This window comes from Lepidochelys olivacea (assembly GCF_965140295.1).
Source record: "Lepidochelys olivacea isolate rLepOli2 genome assembly, chromosome: 7".
In the NCBI taxonomy this organism is placed as follows: domain Eukaryota; kingdom Metazoa; phylum Chordata; order Testudines; family Cheloniidae; genus Lepidochelys; species Lepidochelys olivacea.
In genome coordinates this window covers 57,170,723-57,181,171 of record NC_140417.1, presented here as the reverse complement: position 1 = coordinate 57,181,171, position 10,449 = coordinate 57,170,723, and the positions used below count along the sequence as shown (strand labels likewise).

The 10,449-nt window shown below is 47.4% G+C and overlaps 1 protein-coding gene across 1 annotated transcript in view; it reads left to right on the top strand.

Moving 5' to 3' along the window:
* The first annotated feature begins 1,148 nt into the window (after positions 1-1,148).
* Positions 1,149-10,449, top strand: part of ALOX5 (arachidonate 5-lipoxygenase) — a 52,652-nt gene continuing 43,351 nt past the window's right edge. Inside the window, exon 1 of the mRNA XM_084632913.1 lies at positions 1,149-1,363. Within this exon, the coding sequence (XP_084489039.1) occupies positions 1,214-1,363 (150 nt within the window). The 5' untranslated portion in view covers positions 1,149-1,213. The remainder of the gene's footprint in view (positions 1,364-10,449) is intronic.

Genomic DNA, 10,449 nt, shown 5'->3' with positions numbered 1-10,449 from the left:
ACGGAGGGCTAACTAGGGGCTGTGTAGCTGGGGGCCGTGCACGGGAGGGGTGTAGCCGGGGGCAGGGAGGGGTAGCTGGGGGCTGTGTACCTGGAGGGGTGTAGCCGGGGGCTGTACATGGAAGGGCTGTAGCCGGGGGCACGGAGGGCTAACTAGGGGCTGTGTAGCTGGGGGCCGTGCACGGGAGGGGTGTAGCCGGGGGCAGGGAGGGGTAGCTGGGGGCTGTGTACCTGGAGGGGTGTAGCCGGGGGCTGTACACGGAAGGGCTGTAGCCGGGGGCACGGAGGGCTAACTAGGGGCTGTGTAGCTGGGGGCCGTGCACGGGAGGGGTGTAGCCGGGGGCAGGGAGGGGTAGCCGGGGGCTGTGTACCTGGAGGGGTGTAGCCGGGGGCTGTACATGGAAGGGCTGTAGCCGGGGGCACGGAGGGCTAACTAGGGGCTGTGTAGCTGGGGGCCGTGCACGGGAGGGGTGTAGCCGGGGGCAGGGAGGGGTAGCTGGGGGCTGTGTACCTGGAGGGGTGTAGCCGGGGGCTGTACACGGAAGGGCTGTAGCCGGGGGCACGGAGGGCTAACTAGGGGCTGTGTAGCTGGGGGCCGTGCACGGGAGGGGTGTAGCCGGGGGCAGGGAGGGGTAGCTGGGGGCTGTGTACCTGGAGGGGTGTAGCCGGGGGCTGTACATGGAAGGGCTGTAGCCGGGGGCACGGAGGGCTAACTAGGGGCTGTGTAGCTGGGGGCCGTGCACGGGAGGGGTGTAGCCGGGGGCAGGGAGGGGTAGCTGGGGGCTGTGTACCTGGAGGGGTGTAGCCGGGGGCTGTACACGGAAGGGCTGTAGCCGGGGGCACGGAGGGCTAACTAGGGGCTGTGTAGCTGGGGGCCGTGCACGGGAGGGGTGTAGCCGGGGGCAGGGAGGGGTAGCCGGGGGCTGTGTACCTGGAGGGGTGTAGCCGGGGGCTGTACACGGAAGGGCTGTAGCCGGGGGCACGGAGGGCTAACTAGGGGCTGTGTAGCTGGGGGCCGTGCACGGGAGGGGTGTAGCCGGGGGCAGGGAGGGGTAACTAGGGGCTGTGTACCCGGAGGGGTGTAGCCGGGGGCAGGGAGGGGCTTTGGTCGAGGGGGCGGTGCTGCTGCTGCAGCAGCGGGGCCCAGAGCTCATTTCCCCCGCCGGCGCAGGCGGGCAGCTCGGCTCCTCGTGGCTGCGCGCTCCGGCCGGGCCATGCCGTCCTACACCGTCACCGTGGCCACCGGCACCCAGTGGTTCGCGGGCACCGACGACTACATCTACGTGAGCCTGGAGGGCACCGCGGGCTGCAGCGAGAGGCACCTGCTGGACAAGCCCTTCTACAACGACTTCGAGCGGGGCGCGGTGAGTGCGCAGCCGGCCGGCCCCGCGCCGCACCCCTTTGCCCGGCCAGGCCCGTGCCCCCCGCCTCCGGCCAGTCCAGCGCTGCGTCCCGCTGCCCTCCCCCCCCCCCCGCTCTCCTCTCCAGTTCCCGCGCCGCGCCCCCTTCGCTTCCCCCGCGCACAGCCCCCTGTCCCTTGGGGCAGTCCCCTCCCTGTGACTGTGCCCGCTGCACACAGCCCGAGCCCTGCACCCCCTTTTCCATACCCACTTCTCCCAGTCCAGCCCCAGCTCTGTGCCCCCTGCCCTGGGACGGCGGCCTCCCCGGCTCTGAGACGCCCACCTCTTAGGACTGCGTCCCCAGCTCTGTCTCCTGGCCATGGGATAGCATCCTGTGGGTGCTCCAGCTCTCAGGACAGCGGAGGGCATTTTACCTGTTAATGCCCTTTTCCCCATCTCTTGAAGCAGCTGTAAAGGGGGCTTAGGAACCCTCCACTGCCTCTTCTTCTCTCTGTCCCACTACTTCCTTCAGGAATGGGATGTGAGCACCTGCACTCCATCACTCTTTTATCCTTCCCCAGTGCTGCCCCCTTGGTAGGGTCAGAACCATGGCGGGCCTCTGCATCTACCTTTGTCTTGGTGCTGTCGGCAGGAAGGGGACTGGGACATGGGGGCGGGGGGTGCTATGCCCCTACCCTGACACTCCATCCCTCCCTAAACCCGTTCACCCTTCCCACCCGTATGATCTAGAGCAGAGAAGGCACCGGCATCCTACCTGCTGCCCACACCAGCAGGGCTGGGATCTGACTGAGTCAGGAGGTCTCTGAGATGGGATTTGGAGTGAAGGGTGACACGGGCTAGTTCTTGGCGTACCTGGTGCTGCAATGCAGGGAAAGATCTGCTCCTAGGTCACTAAAGCAGATGAAGGGGCATGATGTTTCCTTGCCCTTCTGGATAAGATTCTCAAGTTGAATAATGGACATGGTTTATTGCCCCATGGGAACTGCTTCTAATAATGTCTCCTGAACCAGCAAACCCAAGAATCTAACGTGGTTCCCTTTGCCTGTGACAGGGCTTAGCAGAGAGGATTGAGAGTCAGACGCCTGCATCCTGTGTCCTCTTCTGCCATGGGTGCTAGACATGATAAGTGAGTCACTCTGCCTCAGTTTCCCCAGTCTGTAAAAGGTGTCATCATGCCTCACTGGAGTGTTGTGGTGATTGATTTGTTAAGATTTGCAAAGTGCTTTGAGAGCCTACATGGAAAGTTAAAGTATTACCTTGCCATTTGGAATACAAGAAAAGCACAAAGAGATAATGCACGATCTTTCATCCATTGGTAGGTTTTGTGCTATGACTTTAGCATTAATTGAACATATTTTAAGTGGCTCTCCAGAAAAAAATGTTTTCTGGATGCGTATTATTTACTCGAGAGGTACCAGAGCTATGTCTTGAACAGCCAGCATAATTCCAACAGATTATTTAATTGGCTGAACAATACACAAACTGTCTAATTTCTTATTTGGCCCATCTAAATATGAAATTAGATAACTATCAAGCCTCTAGGTTCTCAAACTTCATTGCACCACGACGCCATTCTGAGAACAAAAATTACTTCACGGCTCCCCGGGGGGGACACTGAAACCTGAGCCCATGCAAACCCCACTGCCCAGGGTGAGGGGGGACAAAGCCTGAGCCCCACCGCTCTGGGCATGGGGACCAAACCTGAAGCTCAAGGGCTTCAGCACCAGGCAGGGGGCCTGCAACCTGAGCCCCGCTGTCCAGGGCTGAAGCCCTCAGGCTTTGGCTTCGGCCCTGGGCAGTGGGGCTTGGGCTTCAGCCCCGGGCCCCAGCAAGTCTAAGCCAGCCCGGGCGACCCCATTCACAGTTTGAGAACCGCTGCTCTAGACCAAGACAAGGGAGCTACGTGCTAAGGGAGATGTTTGAGATGCCATAAATGGAACTAGGAGAACAGTACAGGGATATCACACACACTAGGTGCTAGGAAAATGAGGGACTGAAGAACTGGACTGATATACTTTGTATCCCTAATTTCTACAATTCTGTGAGAGTCCTATTCTGCCCTTATCCTTGTCTGGCTGGTCACACCTCAGCATCCATGCTGTTGGCTTATTTGTTTATTTTAAAAGTCCCTATTGTGTTTCATAATAGTAGGCTTCAGTATCTGTTCTGCATCCTGTAGTGCGGAAATACTAGACTTAGGGCCTGTCTACACTTGAAATGCTACAGTGGTGCAGCTGCCATGTAGACACGATGGGAGTCTCCCATTGGTGTAGTTAATCCACCTCCCTGAAAATGAGGGAGGAATTCTTCCATCAACCTACCACTGTCTACACCGGTGATTAGGTTGGCTTACCTGTGTCGCTCAGTGAGGTTGACCAAACTTTTTAGTGTAGACCTGGTGTTAGGCAAGGCACTTTTGAAAATTGTACCCCATGTGATTTAGGAGCTTAAGTCACATTTTCAGGAGTGACATGGGCACATAGCAGCTCAGGTCTCATAGAAAGTCAGTGGAACTTAGGTGTTTTTGAAAATGTTACCTTTAGTAGCTGCAGTCACATTGACTTTCAATGAGACTAGGCTCCTAAATTCCTGGGCCCCTTTTTAAAATGAGACTTAGGCACTTTAGAAAATTGTACCTTTTGTCCTATATTTTATATCACATACTCATTTCGGTAGGTCGTAAATTTCCTGGGGCAGAGGCTGCCTCTTTACCACATGTCTGTCTAGCACCCAGCAGAGTGGCTCTCTGTTGTACGCTTCTGGTTACTACTGAAAAAACTTACTTTCCATACGTATTTACTATCTCAAACTGTTTTAAATGGTTCATTTAACACTATCTGTTTGCTGCCATTTTTACAGCATGCATTTACTACGTGCTATATTAGAGTAAATATAAACCTATGTTCCTATAGGCAACTATATTGGCAGATCTTTGAATACAATGTGCTCAGGTTTTGTGGTTAAAGTCTACATTATAATGTAGAATACTGTATATCTGTCTAGGCACGTGCTGTTAGGCATGAGAAGCACTGTCGCAAAGGCAGCAACACTTATTAGACCTGTTACTCGTACAGTAGTGGAAAATTTAAAAAGACACACAGAACAAAAATAAAACTGAACTGACACAAAGTCTCTCTGTATGTTATGCTTTTCAGTGCAACTGGTGACAGGTCAATTGTTTGCATTATCCTGACACTTGCTTCCTCTGAATTCATTCAAATCATGGTTATTGTTGGGTATAATAAACGAAGTCTTGGACAAATTCTGTGTAAGAGATTTGCATATCAAATGTTCCAAGAGGGAGGAGATATGGAAAGCGCAAAGAGACTTGTACAATGAAAGCCCTGATTCTGTTATTCCTGGGACTTACTCTGAGTATTGGATACAAACTATTTAGAAGCTGGTTTTTTATCAAGTTATTTTTGAGTAAGTTCCTGTTGGTGTCATAGTGAATGTTGCATAGCACTTCGCAGTTCCCCATTTTCTTCTGATTTCCCATTTAAGCCCTGTCTGTTTGCTGTCATTAAAAGAAACCCATCTTGCAAGTACTTCCAGAGAAGAAATCCATCTTTTCAATCTCAAATTTGTATTTGGGGCGGATTTATCTGTGTCCTTCTTAATGCCTTGGAAAGATCCGCTCCTTAATCCAGAGCAGAGAATTAGAACAGCCGACTACAGACTGCACCTCAGCAACTCATTCCAGGTTTTGCGGGAGAACTAGTTGCTTGGACAGGCTACTTTGGGGGCTTAGTTTCAAGTTTATTTTCAGCCATGTCTGATAGATCCAATAAAATGTTAGTTCTGTACTTTCATTCTGAGCTTTTCTGTATAAAGGCTTCCAGTTCCCTGGCTCACAACACTGTCACCAATACAAACTGGCTGAGAATGACAGCCCCAGCCTGCACAAGAGGAGTAATTGCCATATCACATTTCTGGCCATCTCTGCCACCTCCTAACATCCAATTATGAGACACAAAGGAGGGTAATTTTCAAAGAGTACAGCAGGTAAGGCTGCAAAACAATTCTAAAGTCTTGCAGACAATGTCCAGATGTGCAGTTAACGTGCCAGGTTCACCTAAAAATATTGTTAGCTTTTGCATCCCAGTTTTGTGCAACTACCGTATTGCCATCTAGCTGGGCAAGTCAGATTTTTGAAAGGTTCCTTGGTTAAGCTCAGTGCTTGTGATTGCAATGCGATCATTGTCCCATCTGTAAAGTTTACCCAAAGTGCATACAAAGAGTTCACTGGGTATATGCACAAGTAACAATGTGGAGAGAAACTTTGAAAGTTCAAAGGGCTTGTCATTTTTTTAGCCCCAAACGTTAAAAAATGAGACCACTACCTTACTGGGATGTAGGCCAACAATATAGTTAACGTTTTGCTAGGGTGTATGAATGAAGGCTGAAGGAGGAAGAATAAGAGACCTGAAGAAGAAGTGATTGAGAGGGAGAATGATAGGAAGCGAGAAGAGAAAGAAGCAGATGGCAGAATTGGGCAAACATGCACGTTTTCAACATTGAGCACGTGGTTTCTGGGGAGGCAATGGAACTACTCCATGTGCTTAAAGTGAAGCACACATCTGCTTGCAGAATTGGGGCCCAAATCAAGATTTACTCGTTTGTGAGATGTGGTGGGTCTACAATAAGAAGTTATCTTGAAAGGTATATATTAGCTCTGGTTTGACATACTTGAAATATATGGCTAATATATTTGGAGGAGCAACTATTTCAAAGCACTAACCATGTACCTGTAGAAAACTATTGTAGATACATCAGGATGGATAAAAAGGGATGATCTAAAATAAATCATTTTTAAATTTAAATGGGTCTTTATATTTTGTTTAAATTATACTAAGTTTTTTCTTTTTAAAAATAAACCTATTTAAAATGAAATCTGAATTTAATACAACTATGTTAAGGCCTACATTTATAATCACTTAAACTGTTTAAATAAAAAATAAATATGCTGAATCCACGAGTCTCTAACATAAACTTTGAGTTAAAGGCTGCTTTCTGTACAAAGAAAGAATCATCGAATCATGGAACCATAGGGTTAGAAGGGACCACAAGGGTCATCTAGTCTAACCCCCTGCCAAGATGCAGGAGTTATATCCGAACCATCCAAGACAGATGGCTGCCCAGCCTCCTTTTGACAGCCTCCAGTAAAGGAGCTTCCACAACCTCCTTAGGTAGTTTGTTCCATTGTCCTACTGTTCTTACAGTTAGGAAGTTTCTCCTGAGATTTAATCTAAATCTGATCTGGTGTACTGCAGTTTGAACCCATTGCCTTTTGTCCTGCCCTCTGTAGCAAGACAGAACTATTTTTCACCATGTTTTTTATGGCAGCCTTTCAACTATTTGAAGACCATTATCATATTTCCCCCCCCCCCCCACCTTAATCTCCTCTTTTCCAAACTAACCATACCCAGTTCCTTCAGCCTTTGCTCACATGGCTTGCACTCCATCCCTTTGATCATCATTGTCACTTGCCTCTGGATCCTTTTCAGTTTCTCTTCATCCTCTCTATACAGCAGTGACCAAAACTGGACACAGTACTCCAGCTGAGGCCTAACCAGTGACGAGTAGAGCGGTACTATCACTTCCCATGACTTGCATGCTATGCCTCTGTTAATGCAACCCAAAACTGTATTTGCTTTTTTTGCAACAGCATCACATTGTTAACTCATGTTGAGGTTCTGGTCCACCATGACTCCTAGATCTTTCTCAGCAGTGCTGGTGACAAGCCAGTTTTCTCCCATTCTGTGTTTGTGCATTTGGCTTTTCTTCCCTAAGTGTAGCACCTTACCTTTGTTTTCTTGAATTTCATTTTGCTGTTTATAGCCCAGTTCTCCAATTTATCAAGATCCCTCTGAATCTTAGCTCTGTCCTCCAAAGTGTTGGCAACTCCTGTCTAGCTTTGTGTCATCTTCAAACTTGATCAGTATGCTCTATACTTACATCTAGGTCAAACAAGTCCAGACCCAGAACATAGATCCCTGTAGAATCCCAGGTCACCTTCCAATCTGACATCATTCCATTAATAGTTATTTTTTGTTTGCGGTTGTTTTACCAATTATGTGTCCACTTAATCGTAGTTCTGCTGACCCCACATTTCTCCAGCTTACTTATCAGAATGTCATGTGGGACTGAGTCAAGAGCCTTGCTAAAGTCCAGATATAATATGTCCACCGCATTCCCCCTATGCAGCAAACCAGTTACCTTGTCAAAGAAGGAAATGAAGCTGGTTTGGCATGATTTGAGTTAGTAATCAGGGGGAAAATATCTAGCTATTGGGGGTTAAGCTTTATAAATATGGCAAAATAGGTCATGTACTGTATTAAGGGCTTGTTTTGTTTAATCAAAATAAATGTTATATGATATATTGTGCGTTTAATTAAATGCCATTTACCACCCTAATGCTGCTGGATGCAAATCTTGAGCAAAAAGTTAACTATCTAGTAAATGAGCAATATATCATTCACCATTTATTTTCTAACATATTAAAACATACAATTAATAAGAATCTGAAAATATTAAGCTATATAATTGCTTAAATACATGTATATAGTTCTAGTGTACCTTCCTAGGTTGTAAAAAGATGTACCAAATCTAGGGTAAAGGATCTATTTAGTTGTAAATCAACATATTAATGATTCTATCGACCAATGAGAATGCACCTTTCTTTAGAAAATATCTTAAGTACAAATGGTAAAGTTGGTGATAATTGCTGATTTAAATCAGTTGGTAATTTAAATCCCAATTTAAATTGATTCACCCTGAGATACATTTTCAAAACATACATGAAAAGATGGAAAAAATTAAGGTCTGTTTAGGCAAACTGGGCAGCCTTTTTCTATTACTTGGACTTGTGAAATATAAATGTATTTTAGAGCTGTAGGTTTTCCATCAGCTGAATGAGTTTGTGGCAATTAATCAGTCGTGGTTATGTTATTTCGATTGTAACTGTTTGTTAGGTCTAATTGACATTGTTCTATAATACTTTAAATCTATGATTCATTTATTCTCTGTTTCATGTTGATAATGAAAGTAGATCAATTCCTGGCTTTGTCACAGACTTCTTGTTAGCGTCTGGAAATGCCACTTATTCTCTGTGTGCCTCAGTTCCCCACAATCCTTAAAATGGGGATAATAATGCTCTTTGCCACCCACACTTTGCCTGTCTTGTCCATTTGGACAGCAAGTTGCCTGCATGGGTATGTCTCCCTTTGAGCTGGACGGGTAGTTCCAGCTTAAGGAGACGTGCCCTTGTTGACTCTGAGTTAGTGGGCTAAAATTAGAGTGCAGCCATGGTGGCACGAGGGGCTAGCTGCCCCGTGTATATACCCATCTGAGATGGTAGGCATGTCCTCAGGGTGGCCAGTCCCACCCGCCACTCACAATGCCGTGGCTATGCTATTTTTAGCACACTAGCTTGATCAGAGCTGACACAGGTAAGTCTCCTCAAGGTGAAATTTACACCTCCAGCTTGAAGTGTGGACGTACCCTATTGTCTTTGTAGAGTGCCCAGTACAATGGGGCCCTGATCGCAACCGGGACCTCTTGGTGGCTGTGTAACACCAGCAGTAATGTTAAATATCAGTAGTAATAGTCATAATAAAAACCTCTCATTTGTACTCTTATGCTTACTTTTGTCAGAAGCTGGGAATGGGCGACAGGGGGTGGATCACTCGATGATTACCTGTTCTGTTCATTCCCTCTGGGGCACCTGGCATTGGCCACTGTTGGAAGACAGGATACTGGGCTAGATGGACCTTTGGTCTGATCCAGTGTGGCTGTTCTTATGTACTGAATGGTGCTGGGGGGCGGAGAGGAATTTCTTTATTTCCAAGCAGGGCACCAATGTGGGAAAGGAAAGGTGAAATTTTTATTAGCAAAACCCTACTTGGATTTATAAACTGAAACCTTTCTATTAGTTGCTGTGTTGCTTGAGCATGCCAGGTAGGTCTGTGGCTGATGAATGTGCCATGTACCTCCAGATACCCCTTGCCAAGTGCAGTTAAGGAGAACATGCCTACAGAACATGCTAATTAGTACACACCCACTGAGCGTGCCAAGAACATGACAGGTCCATTCACGTAGGACATACCAGTTGGCTGAGTCGGGTTCTTTCAGGTAGAACTGCTATACAGTTATGTTTATTACGTTACATGATAATATCGGGAAAACATTCATGTATTTGAATTCCCTTTCATGATGTCTGTATAGCAGTAACCAAACTGGTGCCGGTGCAGACTGGTAAGTTCACATGGGTTGGAGATTGTCCTGTTGAACGTTAGTCGCCCTGGGCCACATTCTTCCAAATACCACAGAAACATGCTGAGATGGAAGAAGAAGAAGAAGATGTGTTTGTGCAGTTTCATGAAGCTGTTTATAGACATGAATGGGTCAAGCTGGAAATAGGCCGCCAAGCATTGGAAGCCATATTATAGAAACCGCTGTGCGTAGCATGGTCTGGACTTCAGAAAATTATCATGATATTGCAAAAGTACCCACTAGATGTGAAATACAGGCCCAGTCAGGAACTGCTTCTAGCAGATGTGCTTTCATGAGTGCCTATGGAGAAAACTGGGAGCTGCAGGAAGAGGAGCATGAAGTCGAAATGAGTCAAGCATTGTCATTTCTGACAAAAAAATTGAAAAGTGCAGAGGAGAAACATTTTGCAGCCTGGTACCTTCAGTTCCAAGATGTGACCCAGAATCCTTGGCACAGGTTGACCAATAAAGAAGAGAGGCCTTGTGTTGGTGTTGGAAGATGCAGGGATGTAGCTGTTTTTGAACTGAAAAGTGAGAAGGTTGAGTGGGAGATAAGCAAAGATCAGGAGGGCACTGGAAGGCAGCTGTTCTGGGAGGGTGGGACATGGTCTGGCTAGGAATACAGTGGAGGGGTGTCCTGCAATTTGCTACTGCCACAGCTGGGCACAAATTGTGGCTGTTTTAGGAGGATTCTTGTAGAGCTTGGAGGAGCCTTAAAGCGTGTTTCAATCTGCACATTAGTACTTATGGCAGGAGGTGGTAGAGTGGGGAATACGGAGTTAGACATTTATCAAATGAGTCAGTAATACAGGAATG